This window comes from Alexandromys fortis, unplaced genomic scaffold, assembly GCF_014885135.2.
Source record: "Alexandromys fortis isolate MF-2015 unplaced genomic scaffold, M_Fortis_MF-2015_v1.1 scaffold_395, whole genome shotgun sequence".
NCBI classification, from domain to species: domain Eukaryota; kingdom Metazoa; phylum Chordata; class Mammalia; order Rodentia; family Cricetidae; genus Alexandromys; species Alexandromys fortis.
This window is the reverse complement of record NW_026068296.1, coordinates 33,740-57,122: the sequence shown is the minus strand read 5'-3', so window position 1 is coordinate 57,122 and position 23,383 is coordinate 33,740. Positions and strand designations below refer to the sequence as shown.

The 23,383-nt window shown below is 44.4% G+C and overlaps 1 protein-coding gene across 1 annotated transcript; it reads right to left on the bottom strand.

Annotated features, from left to right (window-relative positions):
• Positions 1 to 9,231: 9,231 nt before the first annotated feature.
• On the bottom strand, positions 9,232 to 15,549 carry Treml4 (triggering receptor expressed on myeloid cells like 4). Its single transcript, XM_050132514.1, has 6 exons — positions 15,489 to 15,549; positions 14,946 to 15,290; positions 14,179 to 14,229; positions 13,076 to 13,160; positions 11,134 to 11,266; positions 9,232 to 10,070 (listed from the first exon to the last, which is right to left on the bottom strand). The coding sequence occupies exons 1-6, from the start codon at positions 15,547 to 15,549 to the stop codon at positions 9,891 to 9,893; spliced, it is 855 nt and encodes a 284-aa protein (XP_049988471.1). The 3' UTR covers positions 9,232 to 9,890.
• Positions 15,550 to 23,383: the final 7,834 nt, after the last annotated feature.

Genomic DNA, 23,383 nt, shown 5'->3' with positions numbered 1-23,383 from the left:
TCTCTCTCTCTCTCTCTCTCTCTCTCTCTCTCTCTCTCTCTCTCTCTCTCTCTCTCTCTCTCTTCCACACCTTGTCCTCAACCCCTTTTTTCTTTGTTTTTCTTTTCTTTTCCTCATGGAGTCTTGAAACACAGAAAATCTAGGTTTGTTTTGGATATTTTTAGGCAGGTCTCTCATGCAGCCCAAGCTGACCTCAGACTGGCTGTGTACCTTGATCTTGGTCATCTTGAATTATTCATCTTCCTCCCTTTGCTTCCCATGGGCTGGAATTCCAGGTTTGTGCCACCAAGCCTATCTTTGAGATTTTAATTCTCTGACCTTTTTTTCTCTATGACTCCTTTATCCACTTTAACATACATATATTTGTTTTGCTTTTAAATATCTTCTTACTTAACCTTTATATCTTTAATTCCTATTATGATTTTGTATAGCCTAAAGTGTAAGAAAGAGATGAAAATTTCTTCCAAATAATTCAAGATATTCTCTTGGCTTTTGTTAATCTCTGATGTGGATGACTTTATGACATGTTGAATAGGTCTATGCATCCGGGCTTCCTTGGTAAGATTCTCACCTCTGTTTGCACTTGGGTGATCTTAAGCAGTGAGTCCTAAAAGAGAGGAGGAAAAATAAGATGAGAAAGGCTGCCAAATGCTGTAAAAAGAGTAACTTGAAATAACAGAGAAATTAATAGAACAATTATTCTGCTATAGGAGATGAGAAGTCATAAAGTCAAAGTTAAAATGAAGATATTAAGCTTATTCAGCTAGGCATGGTGGTGGATAGATTAATTCAGAACTGAAGAAGTAAAGAAAGGTAGATCTCTGTGAGTTTGAGGCCAGCCTGGTCTACATAGATAGGTCTAGGACAGTCAGGTTTATGCGGAGACCATGTCTCAAAAACACCAAAAAAACCAAACCAAAACAAAAACCCAAGCTTATACTGAGAGATGAGGAACATCATAAGACGTTTGTCATTTGATTGGTGGTTTGGGTTTTTATTTTATGTGCATGGTTGCTTTACCTGCATGTATGTCTGTGTCCAACATATGAGCAGTGCCCAAGGAGGTGAAGACTGCACTGAATGTTCTGGAACTACTGTCCTTTTTGTTTTCCCCTTCTTTAATTTTTAACATACACATTTTAATATAATTGTTACTTATATATTTTTTATTGAAAATAGAGTCTTCTCTCATATAATATATCCCAAACAGTTTCCCAGCTCCCCCAACACCTCCCCTCTTCCTCAAATCCACTCCCCTTCTATCTCCCATCAAAAAATAGCAGACTCCAAGAGATAACAACCAAACACAACAAAACGAGGCATAATAATGCAAGGCAAGAACCCTCAGACTGAAGTTGAGCAAGGCACCCGAACAGGAGGAAGAGTCTCAGGAGAAGGCCAAAGAGTCAGAGATAACCTGCTTCCACAGTTAGGATTCCCACAAAAATACCAAGCTGACAGTTACCCTATGACGGCTGGACAGAGCACAAGTCTACAAGTACAGCAGAATCCCATTAGGAGTGATCTCATTGCTTTGTATTGTTGTTTATCAGTCATGTTTGGTTCTATCCTAGGTCTCTGGGATGTCCTGTCTCCAATTCCTGGCCATCCAAACAGTGTTGGGCATGGACTCCTTCTCCTGGCTTGGGCCTCAATTTAAACCAGACACTGATTGGCCCCCAAGTTCCATGTAACCATTGCCCTGGCATATCTTGCAGACTGGAAAGATTGTTGGTTAAAGGTTTCGTGACTTAGTTGGTGTCCATGTTTCTCTTTGGGTAGACTGCAGAGCACCTTCCTGTGCTAATGAGACAAGAATATAGCAGTGAACCCTCCATGCAGGCACCATCTAGACCTTCCCATGTTCAATAAGGTGCACGCATGTTGTCCTAGGCAATGGGGCCCACTGTCAGTTTGCAGAGAGCAAATTTAATTTTTATATGTATGTTTATTTTTTCTTACACTAACATAGGCTTTCCTTCCTTCCTTCCCTCCCTTTCCCTCCCTACTTATTTCTCTGTGTATTGCAGGGGTATCTGTCCTAGTAATGGAGCGCAGGTAGTCAACCCTAGCGGGCAGTGCCTTTAACAGCTCAGCCACTTCACTGGCTGGAGTAAATAATAACTGTAATGAACAGATTAGACATTTGATTATGAAAGAAATAGTTGTTGAACTAAGGCTTTACTGAGCAAGCAGAAGAACTGGTCAAGGGAGGGTACCAAGGAGTGATCTGCAGTCACTAGGGAAGGATAGAGTGAAGAAGAGAGAGTGATAGAATATCACCATGTGGGGCTCAAGAGCTGGCTTGGCAGCTAAAAGCACTGGCTGCCCTTCAGAAGGACCTCTGTTCAATTTCCTGAACCTACATGGCCCTAACAACCATCTGTAACTCCAGTCCCCAATGATATGATGCCCTCTTCTGGTCCCTACAGATACTGCATCCACATAACACATTTGCTTTGTCTCTCACACAAAATAAATATAAAAGACAAGCTTAAAAAAAAAAACTTAAGAGGCAAGGAAACTAGAAACAGAAATATTAATGTCTCCTCAAGGAAGTCCTTACTGGAAGAAAACTTGAATAATAAATAGAACTATTTCAAAAATAATACTTAGAATTCTTAAAATTAAAGTAACATATAAGGCTTCAGATTGGACATGTTCTGAGATCCAAATAGAATGAGTAATTATATACTTCACATTAAGACATTATAATATCATCTTCAAAGAAAAATTATAAAAATGTTTCAAAGAGATAAACTAGATGAGTGGAGGGAAAACCTTGCCAGTGTCGGACTTCCCAACAGGAACACTGACAGTGTGCTGATGTGTCAGACTATGTTGTATTGAGATGTGAATACAAGTTTCAAAATGGTGGTGGCAAGTGTTAAGATAATTTTGAGGTCAAGATACTGAGATAACCTAGGCAAAGGCTACAGCAGGGCAGGGAAGAGACGGCTTGGTGGGGATAGTCCTGAGTTCGGATCCCAGCATGCATGTAACAAGCTGGGTGAAGAGGTGCAGATCTCTAATCGCAGTACGGGGTAGGCAGAGACAGGCAGATCCCTGGAGCTTGTAGGCCAACCATTCTAGCCGAGTAAATGAGCTTCAGGTTAGGAGAGAGACTCTGTCTCCAGAAATACGGCGGAGCCCTGGAGACATGGTGCTTCAGTCAAGGAGCACACCAGAGGACCCACCAGGCAGCTCGCAACTGCTGTAACTCTGGCTCCAGGGAATCCCTTGCCTTCTTCTGGCCTCTTTAACTATCAGAACACACATATGCCCACGTACACAAACACACACATCCATGCACATATATACACAGTCACAGTAACACTCTCACACAAATCCCCATACACAACCTCACACCTACACACATGCACACACATATATACACACTCACACAGCACACACGTTTATACACACACACCCATAACACACACACATACATGCACTCACATACATATACACGGGTGCACATACACATGTGCATATACACACACTCAAATGTATACACACACATCTTAAAAACAATAAAATGGAAGTGACCAAGAAAGATACCTGACATTGACCCTGCCCTCCACACACATACCTGCACACTCTCATGCCTCCACACACATGTCCGCATACCCTCATGCCTGCACAGTCTTATGTGCATTCACACTACCTAAGTAAGTACTTTAACTAAATGTTGCTTCTTAGCATCTAAATGGCTGCGAATTTTTGTCCAATCCATCTTCATCCTATTGCTATTCTTTGTGTTTCTGTGTTATATGTGTGAATCGGACCTAGTCTTTGGCAGTTTTGATGAGAGCAGAAGGTAGGCATTGACTGGGCAGCTTGGGGGAGACCCAAAAGCAGTATTTCCAGAAACATTTTTAGTTCTTGGTCTAAAAATTCTGAAAGAGAACTGCCCTAGTTTTCTGTTTATTACGGCAATACACAACATGATCAAAAACAACGTGGGGAGGAAATGATTTATTTGGCGTACAGCTTACAGTCCTCTATCAAGGGAGCCAAAACAGGAACTGAAACAGAGACCACAGAGGACTGCTGTAGGGGACAGAGGCCAACCAAAGCAACCCACCCTGGCTCTGAAACCAAAGCCAGTGAAAGAAACCCACCCTAGCTCTGAGATCCAAGCCAGTGGAAGAAATACTTTAGTCCTAAACCCAGAACCAAAGAAATGGACCCTGACTCTGAAACCAGTGCCAAAGAAACATACTTTGGCCCTATAATTAGTGCCAGTGAAAGAAACATGCCATGGCCTCAAAACTAGAGCCAAAAAGCTAAAAAAACGACCAGCGAAAGAAACATAGTTTGGCCCTGGCATCAGCCATCTCTGTCCCTGACCAACTAAACTAACCAATCCCTGAGCAGGGAAAACTAGCCAATCCCTCTTCTCCCTGGGAAAACTCCACCCCTAAAAAGCCCTATATAAGCCCGAGCTGTTCCGTTTGTAGCGGCCCTTCTTCCACCCTGGAAGAGACAGCCACTCTCCTGCTCTCTTCCCTCCTAATAAATCTCTTGAAAGAGGTTTGGGTGAAGACGTTTTGCCACTCCAGTAGGAGCAGGAGCGGAGACAGAGGGGAGCAAAGGGCTGTACCACTTTCGCTGGGGAAGCCTTCCCCTAGCAGAGCATTTGTTACACTCTGGGGCTCCTGAGTGTAACAACTTCACTGGAGAAACCCTCTCTTAAGGGAGCAGAGCTGTTACCTTGGGGAAACCTTTCTCAAGATCAGGGCTGTAAGCTGCTATGCTTTCTGTGACCTGTGTTATTCCCTGGCTTCTGACTGCCAGGATATTTTTTCATCTGAGCTGTAACAGTGTTCCCTGGCCTCCGATTGCCAAAATACTCCTCCAAAGGAGCTGTAACACTCAGTATTCCCTGGCCCCCAGCTGCCAGGATCCCTTTCCATGCACATCCCAGTGCTTACAAGTGCTGGTTACTGGGTTGCACCCTATGCCCTGCTCAGTTTGTGCTCTTGTATAGCTCAGGACCATCTTCCCAGGGCTGGCGCTCTTTAGAGTGGGCTGGACCTTTCCACATCAGCCATCGATGTTACAAAAATGCCACAAGCTAATCTGATGGAGGCAATCCTCGGCTGAGACTACCTCTTCCAGTGTGACTAGTTTGTGTCAGGTTGACAAAACTAATGAGCGCTGTGTGTGTGTGTGTGTTCCAGGGTCTGCCGAATCCAGAAGAGAGTATCTAATTCTGGATTAGTTACTTGTGCTGGAGTTACTTGTGATCTACCCAACGTGGGTGCCTGGAACTGAACCCAGGTCCTCTGGGAGAAGCAAGCACTTTTAACCACTGAGCCAACTCTCCAGCTCTCTTAAAATCTTTTATTAGTGAAACTATTGACCTCAAGAAGTGACCTTGATTTCCCAGATAGCAAAATTTCTAGTAACTGTTTTAACTAATCAAGAATGGTTTGTATTCAGCCATATACAATTCACACCCAACTGTGCTGACATCAACACACTTGTGTTTAGACTCACATGCTATCTGCTCACGAACTTTCCCAAGAATGCACAGGAATAGAGAGAATCATATATCTCGTGCCTTCTGCATCACTTAGTTGTATTTGATCTCATTCCCACTTCTCTTTTATTAATTCTTATTTATTCTTTAATAATTTCACATATACATGTATAGAATGTATTTTAATCAGATTCACTCCCTCCTCCAAACACCCTCAAGCCTTCCTCTCACACACACCCCTTTTAGTTTCATGTCTGCAGAGGGCCCAGCCTTTTGCAGATCAGACAGACTGGGAACCAGATGCAGAGTCGGCAAGAAAGCACACAGACTTTTTTCTGAGGGATAAAGGCTCCTTTTCCCTACTATTCTTTCTGTTGCTGGTTCTACCTGTCTTTTACCTGCTCTGTTCTACCCTGAAGCTTCCCTTCTTTTTCCTGGTGTCTTCCTTCTAACTCACTTTATTTTTCCCTTACAGCTTATATACCCCAGCAGAATCTTTCAAGCAATATAAAAATTTCAATGTAGTTACATTCTATCTTTTCAGTGAATGATTACAATGAATACAAGCAAAAGCAAAAAAAAAAAAAAAAAACAAACCAGCATGTTTTCCATATACCTTACATGATTTACATTGTACATATTATGGGTGAAAAACAAATTATTCCCAAGAACCACATAATTCAAGTCCAAGAAACTTGTTATAGATTAACAGAATGTAAGCAAACAAGATATTTTTCTCAGTCAGTTCTTTTACTGACAGGCTGCATCTTGCAATTACAAAGAAAGGATCAATTGTTTTATTATTTATCTCAAAAGGTAATCTAATAAAAAATCTTAAAAGAATCACAAACCTAAACTATTGCATATGAAAAAAAGCAGTCACTTCTATTCAAGTCTGCATAGTGCATACTAACTCCTCAGCAGTTTTTCACTAAATCATAACAGGAAGCAAGGACAGAAATAGGTCCAATGAATTAATCATGGCCTTTGTTTACCAACCCGGTCTAGCAAGAGAAGTATGTCAGTGTGTACTAGCCAGGCAGCCGTTGTTGCTGTTCCCTAACCCCAAAGAGTCCCTCGCTCAACTATTAAAAAGTATGCCTTTGTCCTTGGACTTCCCACAGGGCAGGGAACCCTGATTGCTCTTTGGGCTGACGAGGGAGGGGGAGGGAAATGGGAGGCTGCGGTGGGGAAGAGACAGAAATCTTTAATAAATAAATAAAAAAAGTATGCCTTTATAAATGTGATATTGTTCCCGAAGACTTTCTACCTCAAAGCCATTAACAAAAACTTCTTAATAACCTTACTAACAATTCTACTTGTCTAAATTCTTTGTAAGGGACCTGGTGGTTGAATCTGCCCCAGCAGCAATGCTTAGAAAAAGGCAATCACTATTATTATAAGTACCAGTAACAGTGGCCACTGAGGGGCTGGAAACCTTGGGAGTTTTCGTACAGCCCATAGAATGAGAGAGATGCAGTGACCACGAAGGCAGCAGAGCTATGCTCAGTAACAACATGAAGTTCTCAGGGCATGCAGTCTTCTGGGGGCTTTGCCCTCCAATGCTCACTGAGGTTGGCTTTGCCAATGGCCCAGCCATTTTCCATGAGATCCAATGCTCCCTGTGGGTCTCTTCGCATGGCCACCCTGACAAGTATCCTCTTCTATTTTTTATTGTGATCCACTGAGTCCAATTAGTCTGGCCCCTGTGTGCATAGCTGATTCTCTCTCCCCAAGCAGCCAGCAACTGAAAATGGCTTCACAGTAAGGGGCGGAGCCTTGTGAGCCCCTCCCCATGCCAGAACTTTGACGAGTTGGATATTGTGAAGGTAAGCATTGCTGCCATTGGCTCTGTGCAACTGCCTTGTCCTGTCCTGATGGCAGCATCCACAGCAGTCGTGCCCAGCCCCAAGCTCTTACCTTTTTGCTGCTCCCTCTCCCATCATGTTTTCTGAGGCTTAGGGTAAAGGAGTAATCGAGATTTTCCATTAGGACTCAGCAGTCACCTCCTCTCTTGTTCTCAGCCCTTTGACCAGTTGTGAATCTCAGCTTTAACTACTGTCCACAGCAAAAAGTTGCCCCTGACCATGGTTAAGAGCAGCACAAATCTATACACATACACATGAAGGCAGTTTGACAACACGACCACTTAGCAGAAACCCCCTGAGGTCCCTCCTACTGTTGGGGACCCTGCACGTGTCTCGGTTGGCAGTAAAGTGGCCCGTGAACAAGAAAGAAAGAAAACTTGGTTCAACCTGATTTAGCTGGACGTGATCAAATTTTGGGGGGTTGATACCACTGTCAGCATATTTAAACCCGGTACAACCTGGAAAAAAAATTCCTGGTATTATACAATCCCCTGTGCAGAAGGAGGCATGATTCCATCGAGAGCCGACTCAGGGTACATGTCATTTTTTCAAGAACATGAGTTCTAGGATCAGCTACTGCGCTGGCTTGAGCACCTAGGGGAGGATCTGGAGAGTCATCAGACGTACTGATAACATAGAGGGCATTTGGGCTATTAGCCACCTGCGGTCCTAGCTGTGGGAGTTTGAGACAGCCTGTCCCTACAGATAACGCAGATCACCAGGCTGTCAATCACATCCAATTCTGGGCCTTCTGGATGGAAAAGCAGGTTATACATCCTTCTCTGGAAAAACAATCCTGCATGCTTACCATTCCTGTTATCCCTGGTGACCTGTGGGCATGAGGACCTTCCTGCTCCCAACATCCCTTCATTTTCTTCCTGAAGACCACTCCACAAACGGTGCTGCCTGCTTCCTGTAGATGAACAGGAAGTATAATCTCTAGTTGTCCAGTAGTGGTTCAGGAAACAAAGATGGGGCATCCAGCAGCTTAGATTCTGAAATCCTACGAACTCCTCTGGGGATAAATCCTGAAGGAGAGTTTGCTGGGGTGATTGCCGTGTAAAGATGATCGAGCAAAGCAGCAATGCACCCTGGGCTCCAGGGCTCTCCCCTGGTGGGGAGCATGCTCGCAATGGAGTATGTGTCAGCACTGGGAAGTGGTGACCTGGTGTCTGGGCAGGAGAACCATGTGCGGGAAAGTGAATCATGCTATTTTATAGAAGTTAAAAATGGAGACACAGAGCCTGGAGAGACGGCTCAGTGGTCAAGAGAACACACTGTTCTTACAGAGGACTGCAGTCCAGTTCCCAGTACCCACTCCCAGCATCTCACAAATGCCTGTGACTCCAGCTGCCAGGGATCTGATGCCCCTTTTCTGATCTCTATAAGCAAAGTACTCATGTGTGCATGTGTACACATTGTGCACCTACACACACACACACACTCAAAAAGAAATACAATCACACAAAAATGCCTCTTTTTGTAAGATTTCAGACAAGTTCAGGATTACACATCAAACACATGAGAGTAATGGCCTCAGTCTGAAGACATGGAGTGGAAATAAAGAACGAGGCTGAGAAGGATAAACGCAGTGAAAGTCTGTGCCCAGATAGATGGCAGCCGTGTGGTATCAGCTGAAATATCTGTGAAGAAATTTCTGTATTTTATTTTACCACACATCAAAGAGAGAGAGAAAGAGAGAATAAAATGTGCAGTCTTCGTGGTGGCCCTGTCGTGTTTGCTGCCAACAGTGGATGTCCGTGCTCAATGTCCGGTGTCCAGGCTGTACTGGACGTCACCTGTGCCGAACATCACTCTGGCTTCTTCTTGGTTTATGGATGTGACATTGTTTTTGTTCCCTAAAGGGTTCCCCTATCTACCCACACCTCCCACGAGTTTGTACAACCAGACTTTCTATGTGAAGATGAAATTGCCTCACTCGATAAACCAACACACACTGCGCCCTGGTGGTCAGCGCCTATGTTCGCTGGATGAGCCCTCTGGGGAGTTTTTGTCCTGTTAAAAACCATTTTTTTTTCCTTTAACTTCTTGGCTTCCTCTGTTTGTAGTCTGCAGATCACAGCCTTTCTTGATTCCCCCATTGTATTATTTAAGTCCTTTTTCTCTAATTTTAAAGGAATCTAGAGCAAGAGGAGAGGCAGTCCAGGGGAAATGGCATTACCGTGTTCTGCTCAGACGCGATCTAATAGTCCGAACATAAGCACAAGTGGACACACACAGGGCTGGTGAGCAACTCACTCCGGAAACAGAGCCCATGGGACATGTGATGCCAAGGAGAGGGACCGAGAGAGTTCTGGGAGAGAAAGCACCATTGTAGGATTCTGGGGAGACACTGGGGATCAGGGTGTTGGGATACTGAGGGTCTGACACCCAGTGCAGATTAACTGGGGTCATCTTGGGGGAGATTGTGCTGGGTGTGTGTGAATCTTCAGGTGCTGGATACCAAAGTGACAGTCTTCGTTGGTGATTTTAGGTGGAACCTGCGGTTGTCTCCCTGTGCTTGCCTGATGGCTTCAGTAGGGCTGTGGTATGCAGTGGTTGGGCAGCCCTGGCCACTGGGCAGGGTTAAGAGAATAAGCATTCTTCTCATACCCTGAGATGTGGCTACTTGTGCCCAAGGACTTCGAGACGTCAGGAAGGCTGGCATATTTCATAACCTCCATTGTCACTGTCTCTGCCGCATACTCACGCCCCTGAGGAAGAAAGGGGAGGGGAAATTTACAAAGCAAAGCCCTTCTATTCTGCCTTCTGGCCCAGGACTGCTATCTGGCAGCTTCTCCTTTCCTCCTCCCTCCCTAGCCTTCCCACCAGGGCAGCGGGCCACTCTCTTCCTGGGAGGATATTGTCTGAGGGATAGGCAGAGAGTGCAAGAACTAACATTCCATCCATCTGCTCAGGTATACATCCTGGGACAGTTGTGGCCCCAGCTCTACAGCGCGTGACATACACCACACTGGTTATGTATGTATGTATGTATGTATGTATGTATGTATGTATGTATGTATGTATATATGGGTGTGCATTTGTGCACGCATGTATATATGCGTGTGTGTGGAGCGTGTGTGCATGTGTGTGGTGCATGTGTATTGTGTGGAGGGTACATGTGCATGTATATGTGTGGTGTTTGAGCTCAACGAGGAGCTGCCTATGGATATGAGATTCTATCCTGCCCGATTCAGAATGAAGCAAGTTTGTTTCAAAGTGTCTTCCAAGGCTTCTTGTTTGGGTACCAGTGGCCTGGCCCTGTTAACCTTGTAGCCGGGAGGGAAGGGATTAGCTAAAGCAAGCCAGGAGTGAACACGTCCTGCTCCTGGGGACAGCCAAAAATAACATTTGCAGAAGTTACCATTGTTAGAAGGAAGTGCATGGGGCAGAGAAGCCATGGGAAGGTGATGGGGGAGAGAAAGCTGGCTGCCTCAACTTCCCCGGCTGGATTTTGTGGGGTGTTATGAGCCCCACATTTGATGGTATCGGTCTTCTATTTGTTTGTTTTTGGAAGCCTCACCTGAGGGTTCCTTCAGACACTGCTCTTCTGGGGACTCTTGGAAATTCCAGCTGCTGCCTTCGTGGGCTCCCTCAGTTTGGAGGATGTTCTAAGTGCCAGCATTGGAGATGGTTTGCCCTCCCTACTACTAACTTGTATTTCACCTTTTACTTTGGCTTGCTGTGCACTTAATACACACTCACTGGAAACTGAACCTACAGTGATCCTCACTGGATCCTACAGAGCACCCTCACCTCAAGTCAGCCACTCACCTGGCAGCTCCTCCAGTAAAGGACCACGCAGAGAACTGACAGCATCAGGCCCTTGAGCAGGAGGAGTCCACACAGCACCAAGACCAGAAGCCTTGGGAAGACCCCACCAGCAGAGGAAGGAGAACTCTGGTTTCTGTAGGCAGGGAGCAGAAAGAGGAGCCTGTGTTGAGACACCATCTGCTTCTGATTGTCCCCAGTTGGAGTTTATGTGCATAAAGACAGTGGACTTGAGTGGGAAAGAGAGCCATGGGGTCTCTGAGCCTGAGAAGAAACCCACTTATAAGAAACCCAGTTGAGGGGCTGGAGTGATGGTTCAGAGGTTAAGAACACTGGCTGCTCTTCCAGAGGGCCAGAGTTCAATTCCCAGCAACCACATGGTGGCCTACAACCATCTAAAAATGAGATCTGGTGTCCTCTTATGGCCTGAAAGCATACATGCATGCAGAATATGTATACATAATAAAAAATATTTTTTTAAAAAAGAAACACAATTGGAAGGGTAACAGGCTGAGGATCTGAACAGCTGGGGGAAGGAACCTCTTCACTGGCTCAACTGGAAAACCATCAAGCTGGCCCAGAAGCAGGGGCGGCAGCAGTCACAGAGACAGACAGGTCTGCTGAGAGGAGGTGACCAGCACTCAGCAGGCTGGAGAGGAGGGCACAGAGAGCCACTTATGAAGGGGACCTGGGTTGTCACCTTGTCTACTCCTTAGTGACCCTGGTCCAGAACTGGGCAGTCTCTGGAGCTCATCTTTGGGGTTGTGAAACTTTGGCTGATCTTTAGGAGGTTCTGAAACCCAGGAGGCTCCGACTTCTCACAGGTGGGAGGGGTCTGTGCCACCACCTACTGTGCTCAGGGTTCAGGATCCTGTCCTAGTCCCGGCTGGAAGTACTTCTGGGTGCCCTGCTGCTTTGGTCATTGTCGAGGTGTGATATGACCCTTGATAATTTTAACTCATTGGCGGGTGTGAACATGGATATATGTATACCTTTCAGATTTTTCTCTCCCACTAATTATCTTTCTTGTTGCCTGCCATTTCCCGCTGGGGTTGCCATCTTTTCTTTGTGTACCCTAAATTGCACGGCTGTGTTTATTTTCAGCTTCTTAAAGCTAATTTTTCTCAGTCTGCTGTCTGCTTGCGAACGATTCCCACAGAGTTGTCTGTTGAGTAGATAGATCCCCTCCGAGCAGCTGGAGAGAAGGCTCAGCGGTTAAGAGCACTGGTTACTCTTCCATAGGCCCTGAATTCAATTCCCAGAAACCCCATAGTGGCTCACAACCATCTATAACGAGATCTGGTGCCCTCTTCTGGTGCGTAGGCAGGCACTGTATACATAATAAATAAATAAAATCTTAAAAAAAAAAAAAGGATCTGCCCTCCTTAATGCACTCTGTTTAATTCCCCCATGATGTGTGAATTTAAAGTTTTCTGGAAAAAATAAAAAATAAAAAACAAGCAAAAAAAAATCTCCTTTTTGCCCAGATAGTTATCTGCCTTTCATTTATTTATTTATATTGGTTTTTATGTGGATGCCCGGGACCCAAACCGGGGTACTTATGCTCACACAGCAGATACTTTCTTTAATCATGGAGCCATCTCCATAGCCTTGTATGAGTCTGTAACCCGAGACCTTTCCTTTTCCTACAATTCTGTAAAATGTATATATCTATTCTTTCTTCAGCTTTATCTGCCTTTCCATCCTTCCTTACAGGGATTCCAGTTCATTTGGATCTCTGTCTTTTCTATGGCTCCTCCAATGCTTGGGACCTGCGTCCCAACCCCTGTCCTTCTTTCTCCACCTCCGTGTCTGGACCAGGGGGTCCTCTGCAGATCTTGATGTTCAGCCATCATTAGAATGATCCTGCGGTCCCTGGTTCCTGGACCGCATGAGCTCTCTAGGCATCCTTCCAGGACCCTCCCTGTGAAGACACCTGACTCACCTGTGCTGAGAGCCATGGGTGAAAGAGCCAGTGGTTTCCTCCGGAGAAGTCATCAGAACTAAGATGGACACAAAGATGGTGGTTGCTCAGATGACCAGGACCGAGATTAAGACTGAGTCCCAAGAACCATGAGAGGAAGTAGAGAAGGGTTTTAGATGGAACCCCATCTCAAAGCCTCTCAGGCCAGGGATACCGCATTTAAAATCTTCAGCTTATACTTAAAATTTTTTACGTATATAAGGGCATCAATGCTAAATGTTGGCCTCCACTAACCTCAGTCCCCCCACTCCGAATCAATACTCTTTAGCCCAGCCTCCTATCACTCATTCATGGCTCTTCTTTCAGCCTCTGGTGTCCACCCATCAATTTCCAATGTCTATTTAAATCAGCGTTTTGTTGATGTTGTTTGATAGTTTTTGAGACAAGGTCTCTCTCACTATGTAGCTCTGACTTGCCTGGAATTCCCTGTATAGGACAGGCTGGCCTCAAACTCACTGAGATCCACCTGCCTCTGCCTCTTGAGTGCTTGGGATTAAAGGGCATGCCACCACGCACAGGTAGAATTTTTTTTAACGTCAAATTTCCCTGTAGCCCAGGCTGACCTTGAACTTACCGCATAGCTCAAGATAGTGAACTTGAGATCCACCCACCTCCACCACCCAAGATCTGGGACCAGAGGCTGGCAGGACACAATACTTCCAGGCTGTCTTCATGATTGTACTAATATACATTCCCACTAACCACAGGGTTCCCTTTCTCCACGCCTCCCTGTGCCTGTTACCTCTTACTAGAGGGAGATGATCTCACTGCGGTTTTTATTCACATGCCCCTAGTAGTTTAGTGATGTTGTACGTTGTGGCTTGGTTTGGTTTTTAAGCCCGCTCAGATTGGACCTGGGATCTTTATGCATCCATCGAATCTGGCCTCCCAGTGGGAAGTGGGCGGTGCTGGACCAGGCAGCACACTTCATCTCTCTGTATCCGAAGCCCTGAATGGAGCTTCCTCATTGCCAGTCCCTAGGGGATCCACCCAAGGGGAAGCCCCCACTGAGTCTCAGCCTCCCCGTGTTCCTGGCCATCTATCTTTCCTCCTCATAAACCTACCTATCCTTGTTTGGAGCCCAGCGCTGGTCCGTGGAGGAAGAGTGGGCACGGCTGTAAAAGAAAAAGAGATGACTGTGTGGGGTTCTGAAGGGTGAATCCAGTCCGACCCCAGAGAGTGACAGGATATAGGGGAGCTCAGGGCAGGTCCTTGGGGGTCCCCTGGGCCAGCAGTGATCTGCACCTTAGGGTCTGCACGGGTTGCCTGTGTGAGAAAGAGAATCAAGGGCTGGAGAGACGGCTTAGCCATTGACAACACAGATTGTTCCTGCAGAGACCTGAGCTTGGTTCCCAGTACCCACACTGGGTGTTCACAGTCACTCGTGAGTCTAGCCTCAAGGCGATCCTACACTCTGGCCTCATGGGCACTGGAACAAATGTGGCTTGTGCCTGTGAGTGCATATAATTTAAAATAAAAACATTCCAACTTTTTTTTTTTTTGAGACAGAGTCTCTGGTTGGCCGGGAACTTACTCTGTACACCAGGCTGGCCTTTAACTCACAGAGACTCACTTTCCTCTGCCTCTCAAATGTTGGGATTAAAGTTGAATCAATCCAGGCTAAAATAAAAAAGAGTCAGGAGAGACTGCAGGTTCCTGTTCTATGAAACCCAGACATCCCTTCTCAGTACCAGAGCCAGGAAGCTGTCCTAGGGGCCAGGGCATCCTGAGCCCCTCAGTCAGAGCAGGGGGCAGGGTTGGAGCTGACAGAGACAAGGGAGAAGTGATACGGGTTTTCACTTGGTCCCTAGGAGAAGGCTCTCACCCTCACCTGGAGACACCACCAGGCTGATGTTTCGGAGAACTCTGATTGTATTGTGGGAAACATTAAATAGTCCGCACCAGTAGATTGCTGAGTTCTTCTCCGTGAGCCGAGTGATGGTGATGATGAAGTGGCCGTCTTCAGGATAGTCCCAGATTGTATGCTGTGATTCTGTTTCGGCCCTCCGAGTCTGGGAGGTTGTGACCACTCTGTTACATCTACCTGAAGATATCTGACGACACCACGATTTCGGCACGTAAGGCCCCGCCTCAGGCTTGTACTGGCACTTCACATAGAGGTTCTGTCCTACCGTTTTGTGAAGTTCCTCAGAAACAACTGTCGAGCCCCAGACACCTGGACAACAAACCGTCAGGTCAGAGCCCCCGCTGGATACTTTGCTTACAAGTCTAGGAGAGCTGAGATGGGTGACTTCTCGCACCAACTCAGAACGTAGCTCTGAAGTCATGCCCAGTCACAGGGTCAGCCGGATTCCTGCCTGACCCTTGTCCTCTAGACCCACTCCCCAACACCTTGAGCCCTGAACCATCTCACCTGAGGCCAGGTGCAGCAGCAGCACAGGGGCCAATAGCAGTTGTGCACCCCTCCAAGCCATGCCCCGCTGATTCTGTCAGTGGAGGAGAGGAGGAGAAGGGAGGCTTTGGACTGGGCAGGAGTCTCCAAGCTTCTCAGAATCTGTGAGCTGTAAAGACCCAAGGAAGGACCAGGGCTCTGATGGGGGAAGTGGTTGGCCTGGGTAGGCGGGCCCTGGGGGCCCATGAGAAGAACAGCAGCCAGGCTTGGACTGGGGAACCTCAGCTATAGGGTCCGTCTCTAGCCCTCATGCCTCAGCCCTGCCCCCAGTCCTTGCCTTCCTTTTGCTCATTCTATCCCCATCTCCGTCCCTCTACACCATCTACCAATCACACTCCTTTTGTAGTGTCATTATCACTACAAAAAAGTAAAATAACTATGTGAAGTAAGAGTCCCCTTCCTCTTTTCTTTTTCCCAGAGAAAGGTCAAAGTCCCCTAGAGGCGTGTCCAGAGTCCTGGGTATGCTCACCCAAGATAAGTCAGGGGCCTCACTCCCAGGCCACAATGAGTTTTTATCCTGGAAGATTTGTGGGTCACCAGATTCCAATGCCAGGTTGTAAGGATGGTCCCCTAGAGAAGGTGAGGGGCGCTATTAGGAAGTAAAGGAGTGCCGAGGAAGGGTTACCAGAAGGGAAGTCAGGAGGGCTCCATCACTTCGGGGTGAGAAAGGAAGTGAAGGAATTCATGGCCATAGAAACTGGCGTTTGCTGAAAGGATGCATGCGTGAGCAAAGAAAATGGAAAACCTGCAGAAATTCCACACGCAAAAGTGTGTGGAAGAAATAGTGACCCACGCTGGAACCACCTAGCAATAATGATACTAGACTTTATATTCAAAATATAAAATACCCACATGTCCAGGCTAATGTAGGAAGATGGTGGGGTAAATAAACACCAGGTGAGAGCGACCTCCCACGTGCAAGGATTCCACGATGGGGGGTTGAAGGCCAGTGTCCCCCAAAGCCATATGATGAAACTTTTCTCTTTTATATTATTTTATTTTATTACTTAAAAAAATAGCAATCCAAATTCCCACTTTCTCCCCTCCTCCCACTCCCTTCTCACTCTCTCCCCCAACCCCTTCCAATCATAAGAGAGGACAAGGCAACCTGCCCTGTGGAATGTCCAAGGCCCTCCCTACTATATCTAGGTTGAGCAAGGTATGCATACAAAGATAATAGGATCCCCCAAAACAGTACATGTAATAGAGACAAATCCCAGTGCCACTGTCAGTGGCCCCTCAGTCTGCCCCAACTGTCAACCACATTCAGAGGAACTAGTTTGATCCCATGCTCGTTCACTCCCAGTCCAGTTGGAGTTGGTGAGCTCCCATTAGCTCAGTCAAATTGTCTCAGTGGGTGAACCCCTCATGGTCCTAACCTCCTTGCTCATATTCTCACTCCTTCCACTCTTCAACTGGACCTTGGAAGCTCAGTCCAATGCTCTGATGGGGGTCTCTGCCTCTGTTTCCATCTGTTGTTAGATGAAGGTTCTTTGGTGAGATTTAAGATAATCATCAGTCTGACAACAGGGCAATGCCAGTTCAGGCACCCTTTCCTCTATTGCTTAGGGTCTTAGCTAGGGTCATCCTTGTGGATTCCTGGGAAATTTTCTAGAGCCAGGTTTCTTGCTAACCCCCAAATGGCTCCCTCTATCAAGATATCTCTTCCTTTGCTCTCATAACTGTCCTTCCTCTTTCTCAACTATCCCATTCCCTCAAGTTCTCCCCAACCCTCTCCTTCTCGCCTTCCTTCTAACTCCACCCCCACGCTCCCAAATTTTGTCAGGCAATCTTGTCTGCTTCCAATTTCCAGGTGTATCTATATATCTTTTTCTTTGGGTTCACCTTATTACTTAACTTCTCTAAGATCATGAACTATACGCTCAATATTCTTTGTTTATGGCTAGTATCCACTAATGAGTGAGTACACACCATATTCATATTTTTGGGTCTAGGTTATCTCACTCAGGATAGTGTTTTCTAATTCTATTCATTTGCATGTAAAATTCAAGATGTCATTGTCTTTTTTACCACGGTGTAGTACTCTAATGTGTGGATGTGCCACACTTTCTTTATCCATTCTTCCATTGAGGGGCATCTAGGTTGTTTCCAGGTTCTGGCTATTACAAATAATGCTGCTATGAACATAGTTGAACAAATGCTTTTGTAGTATGATTGACCATCTTTTGGGTATATTCCCAAGATTGGTATTGCTAGATCCTGAGGTAAGTTGATTCCCAATTTTCTAAGAAACTGCCACACTGATTTTCAAAGTGGTTGTACAAGTTTGCATTCCTACCAGCAATGGATGAGTGTACCCCTTATTCCACATCCTCTCCAGCATAAGCTATCATTAGTGTTTTTGGTTTTAGCCATTCTGACAGGTATAAGATGGTATCTCAGAGTTGTTTTGATTTGCATTTCCCTGATAGGTAAGGAAATTGAACATGTCCTTAAGTATCTTTGGACCATTTGAAATTCTTCTGTTGAGAATTCTCTGTTTAGTTCAGTACACCATTTTTTAATTAAGTTATTTAGAATTTTAATGTCTAATTTCTTGAGTTCTTTATATATTTTGGAGATCAGACCTTTGTCTGATGTGGGATTGGTGAAGATCTCCCATTCAGTAGGAAGCCTTTTTGTCTTAATGACTCTGTCCTTTGCTTTACAGAAGCTACTCAGGTTCAGGAGATCCCATTTATTTAATGTTGTCCTTAATGTCTGTGCTACTGGGATTATACGTAGGAAGTGGTCTCCTGTATCCATGCATTGAAGGCTACTTCCCACTTTCTCCTCTATCAGGTTCAGTGTGGTCAGATTTATATTGAGGTCTTTGATTCATTTGGACTTAAGTTTTGTGCATGGTGATAGATATGGATCTATTTTCATTCTTCTACAGGTTGACATCCAGTCATGCAACACCATTTGTTGAAGATGTATAATTTTAGCTTCTTTGTCAAAAAATCAGGTGTTCATAGGTTTGTGGGTTAATATCTGGGTCTTCAATGTGATTCCATTGGTCAACATCTCTGTTTCTATGCCAATACCAAGCTGTTTTCATTACTGTAGCTCTGTAATAGAGCTTGATGTCAGGGATGGTAATGCCTCCGGAAGTTCCTTTATTGTATAGGATTGTTTTGGGTATCCTAGGTTTTTTGTTTTTCCATATAAAGTTGATTATTGTTCTCTTAAGGTAGGTAAAGAATTGTGTTGGGATTTTGATGGGGAGTGCATTGAATCTATAGATTGCCTTTGGTAGGACTCCTATCTAAGAGCATAGGAGATCTTTCTATTTTGGCATCTTCTTCAATTTCTTTCTTCAAAGACTTGTGAAATAGTTCTTGTGAAATAGGTCTTTCACTTCTTTGGTTAGTGTTACCCCAAGATACTTTATGTTATTTGTGGCTATTGTGAAAGGTGATGTTTCTCTGATTTCCCTCTCAGCTTCTTTATCCTTTGTGTATAGGAGGGCTACTGATTTTTTTTTAGTTGATCTTGTATCCTTCCACATCACTGAAGGTATTTATCAGCTGTGGGAGTTCTCTGGTAGAGTTTTTGGGGTCAGTTATGTACACTATCATATCATCTGCAAATAACAAAACTTTGACTTCTTCTTTTCCAATTTGAATCTCCTTGATCTCCTTATGTTTGTCTACCAGCTATTGCTAGAACTTCAACAACTATGTTGAAGAGATATGGAGAGAGTGGATAGCCTTATCTTGTTCCTGATTTTAGTGGAATGGCCTTGAGTTTCTTTCCATTTAATCTGATGCTAGCTGTTGGCTTGTTGTATATCGCTTTTATTACATTTAGATATGATCCTGGTATCCCTAATCTCTACTATACCTTTATCATGAAGGGGTGTTGAATTTTGTCAAATGTTTTTTCAGCTTCTAATGAAATAATCATATGGTTTTTTCTTTCAGTTTATTTATATGATGGATTACATTGATAGATTTGCATATGTTGAACCAGCCCTGCATCTCTGGGATCAAGCCTACTTGATCATGATGGATGATTTTTTTGATGTGTTCTTGGATTCAGTTTGCCAGTATTTTATTGAGAATTTTTGCATCCATGTTCATGAATGAGATTAGCCTGTAATTCTCTTTCTTGGTTGGGTCTTTGTACAGTTTTGGTATCAGGGTAACTATAGCCTCATAAAAAGACCCTTTTGTTTCTATTATGTGAAACATATTAAGAAGTATTGGTATTAGCTCTTCTTGGAAGTTATGGTAGAATTCTGCACTAAAACTATCCGGCCCTGGGCTTCTTTTGGTTGGGAGGTTTTTGATGACAGCTTCTATTCCCCCGTGGCTTATAGGTCTATTTAAATTGCTCACCTGTCTTGATTTAATTTTGGTATATGGTATTTATCTAAAAATTGTCCATTTCTTTTACATTTTCCAATTTTGTGGAGTACAGGGTTTTGTTTTAAGATCTAATGATTCTCTGAATTTCCTCAGTGTTTTTTGTTATGTCCCCCTTTTCATTTCTGATTTTGTTAATTTGGATATTCCTTCTCAGCCTTTTGATTAGCTTGGATAAGGGTTTGTCAATCTTGTTGATTTTCTCAAAGACACAGTTCTTTGTTTCATTGATTCTTTGGATTGTTTTCTGTGTTTCTATTTGTTGATTTTAGCCCTCAATTTTATTATTTCTGGTCCTCTTGGGTGAGCCTGCTTCTTTTTGTCCTAGAGCTTTCAGGTGTGCTGTTAAGTCACTAATGTGAGCTTTCTCCATTTTCTTTATGTGGGCACTTAGTGCTATGAACTTTCCTCTTAGCACTGTTTTCATGGTGTCCCATAGGTTTGCATTTGTTGTGCCTTCATTTTCATTGAATTCAAGGAAGACTTTAAATTTCTTTCTTTATTTCTTCATTGACCCAGGGGTGGTTCAGCAGTTGACTGTTAAATTTCCATGAGTTTGTAGACTTTCTGGGAGTAGTATTGTTGTTAAATTTTAACTTTACTCCATCGTTATCTGATAAGACACAGGAGGTTACTCCAATTTTTTTTGTATCTGTGGATGTTTGCTTTGTTACCTAGTATGTGATCAATTTTAGATAAGGTTCCATGAGGTGCTGAGAGGAAGGTATATTCTTTTCTGTTTGGGTGGAATGTTCGATAGATGTCTGTTAAGTTCATTTGATTCATTAACATATGTTAGTTCTCTTATTTCTCTGTTAAGTTTCGGTCTGGTTAACCTGTCCATTGGTGAGAGATGAGTGTTGAAATCTCCTACTATTAGTGTGTGGGGGTTTGATGTGTGGTTTAAGTTTTAGTAATGTTTCTTTTAAATATGTGGGTGCTTTTATATTAAGCGCATATTCAGGGTTGAGACTTCACCTTGATGAATTGTTCCTGTTATGAGTATAAAGTGTCCTCCATCTCTTCTGATGGATTTTAGCTTGAAATCACTTTTGTTAGATATTAGGATAGCCACACCTGCTTGTTTCTTAGGTCCTGCTTGTTTCTTAGGTCCATTTGATTGGAAAACCTTTCCCCAACCCTTTACTCTGATGTAATGTCTTTGAGGTTGAGGTGTGTTTCTTGTAAACAGCAGAAGGCTGGATCCTATTTTCGTATCCATTCTCTTAGCCTGTGTCCTTTTTAAAATATTTACTTATTATGTATTCTGTCTGTGTGTATGCCTGCAGGCCAGAAGAGGGCACCAGACCTAATTACAGATGGTTGTGAGCCACCATGTCGTTGCTGGGAATTGAACTCAGGACCTTTGGAAGAGCAGGCAATGCTCTTACCCTCTGAGCCATCTCTCCAGCCCAGGCTGTGTCCTTTTATAGGTGAATTGAGACCTTTGATACTAAGCGATATAAGCAATCCATGAGGAGCCAGCCAGTAAGCAGCACCCCTCTATGTCCTCTTGTCTCCAGGTTCCTGCCCTGTTTGAGTTTCTATCCTGACTTCCTTCAATAATGAGCTAAAATGTGGGAGTATAAGACATATAACCCTTTCCACGCTAGCTTTCTTTTTGGTCATGGTGTTTCATCGCAGCAATAGTAACCCTAACTAAATAATAACCAACAGCAACTTGAGGAGGAAATAGTTTATTTCATCTTACACTTCCAGGTAACAGTCCTTCACTGAAGGAAGTCAGAAAGGAAATCAAGGCAGGAACCTGGAGGTGGTAACTAAAGCAGAGGCCTTGGAGGGGTGCTGCTTACTGGGTTACTCCCCAAGGCTTTCCCAGCCTGCTTTCTTATACAACTAGGACCTGGGTGGCACCTCTCACAATGGACTGGATTCTTCTACATCAAACATTAATCAAGAAAATGCCCCACAGGCTCCCATCTTGTCCAATCTGATGGGGCATTTTCTCAGTTGAGGTTCTCTCTTCCAGATGACCCAAACTTTTGTCAGGTTGTGAGGCAAGTAACCAGGACAGCAGTGCTCAAACACTAGTGTAGGAACACTTTTTCTCTTGCTCTCTGCAGATGTCTGTCTCTCCTCTAGAATACCCAACCTAGGTCTCACTTGCTATAGTACACTTTAACCACACAACACTTATCACTGCCATAGAGCTACATATAATCTAGGTTTCTCTGTGTATTTGCCCCCACATCTGCCCTCCCTCATGTGGAAGTGTAAAAGAAAGAAAAGAAAATTTCCCATAATCCATGAAGGGAAATGACTCCTCCCATTGGTTGGGCACCAACCCAGTCACAAAGCCCTCCATCAAAAATGTGTCCTGCCCACAACGTGCATCAGGGCAATGATCGGTCAGAAATAGCCAACCAATGTCTGACTTGACCTAAGGCCCACTCCACTAAAAAGAACTCATACCTGACCCTGCTTGGGTAACCAAGAACCAGAAACTGGATAGTCCACAGACCTTTGATAAAACCAAACAGCACTGGTTTAAAACAAATCAATAAAATGATTCCTAATGATATTCTCCTATACTCAAAGATCAGTGCCTTGTCTAGCCATCAGCAGAGAGGCATCTTCTAGCAGCAAATGGTAACAAATACAGAGACCCACATCCAGACATTATGCAGAGAGAGTCTAAATTAGAGGTCTCATCAAATCTCTCCCCACTGAGGAAGAGGAGATGGGAAGACTGTAAGAGCCAGAAGGATGGAGGAGACCAGGAGAACAGGCCTTCCATATCAGCTAAGCAAGGTGCATATGGGCCCACAGAGCCTGAAATAGCAGGCACAGGGTCTGCATGAGTCTGCACCAGGTCCGCTGTGTGTGCACGATAGCTTATAGCTTAGTATGTTTATGGGACGCCTGACCATGAGAACAAGTGGGTCTCTGACTCCTGTGACTGCTCTTGGGACTCTTTTTTATCTGTTGGGTTGCTTTAATATGATAGTTCTTCCTTCTTACTATATTTTATTTTGTCATATTAATAAGTAAGTATATAACTAAAAAGACTTTAAAAGGAAATAGAATAACAACATGTTTGACTAATAGAAAGATTAAAAGCCTGAGAAACAGGTAGCATCATATTGGTCTAGCTAGGCCATTTCAAAGTTTCACCAGGGGCCTTTGAGAGGAGTGGGCCTGTCGGGTCCTTGCAGGGGGCACAGTGAGTGACAAACCTTCTGAGCCCTCCCTGGCACAGTGAGGCTGTGGGGCAGGTAATCAGCTGCAGGCTTGGCTCCTAGCCAATGGCCAGTTACCAGTTTCTCCCGCAGAGTCCATGCCACGGAAGTACATGGCTTTTAAGGTCACCACATGCAACTCCCTTGCCTTACAGGCATAACGTCAGCAGTGTATGTCCACATATGGCAACATATCCCTGACATTGACTGATTCCAGGGGCTGTGTTTGTAGTAAATAACTTATCTGCAATTTGTAGAGTAGGAAATTTTCATGTTGAGAAATTGC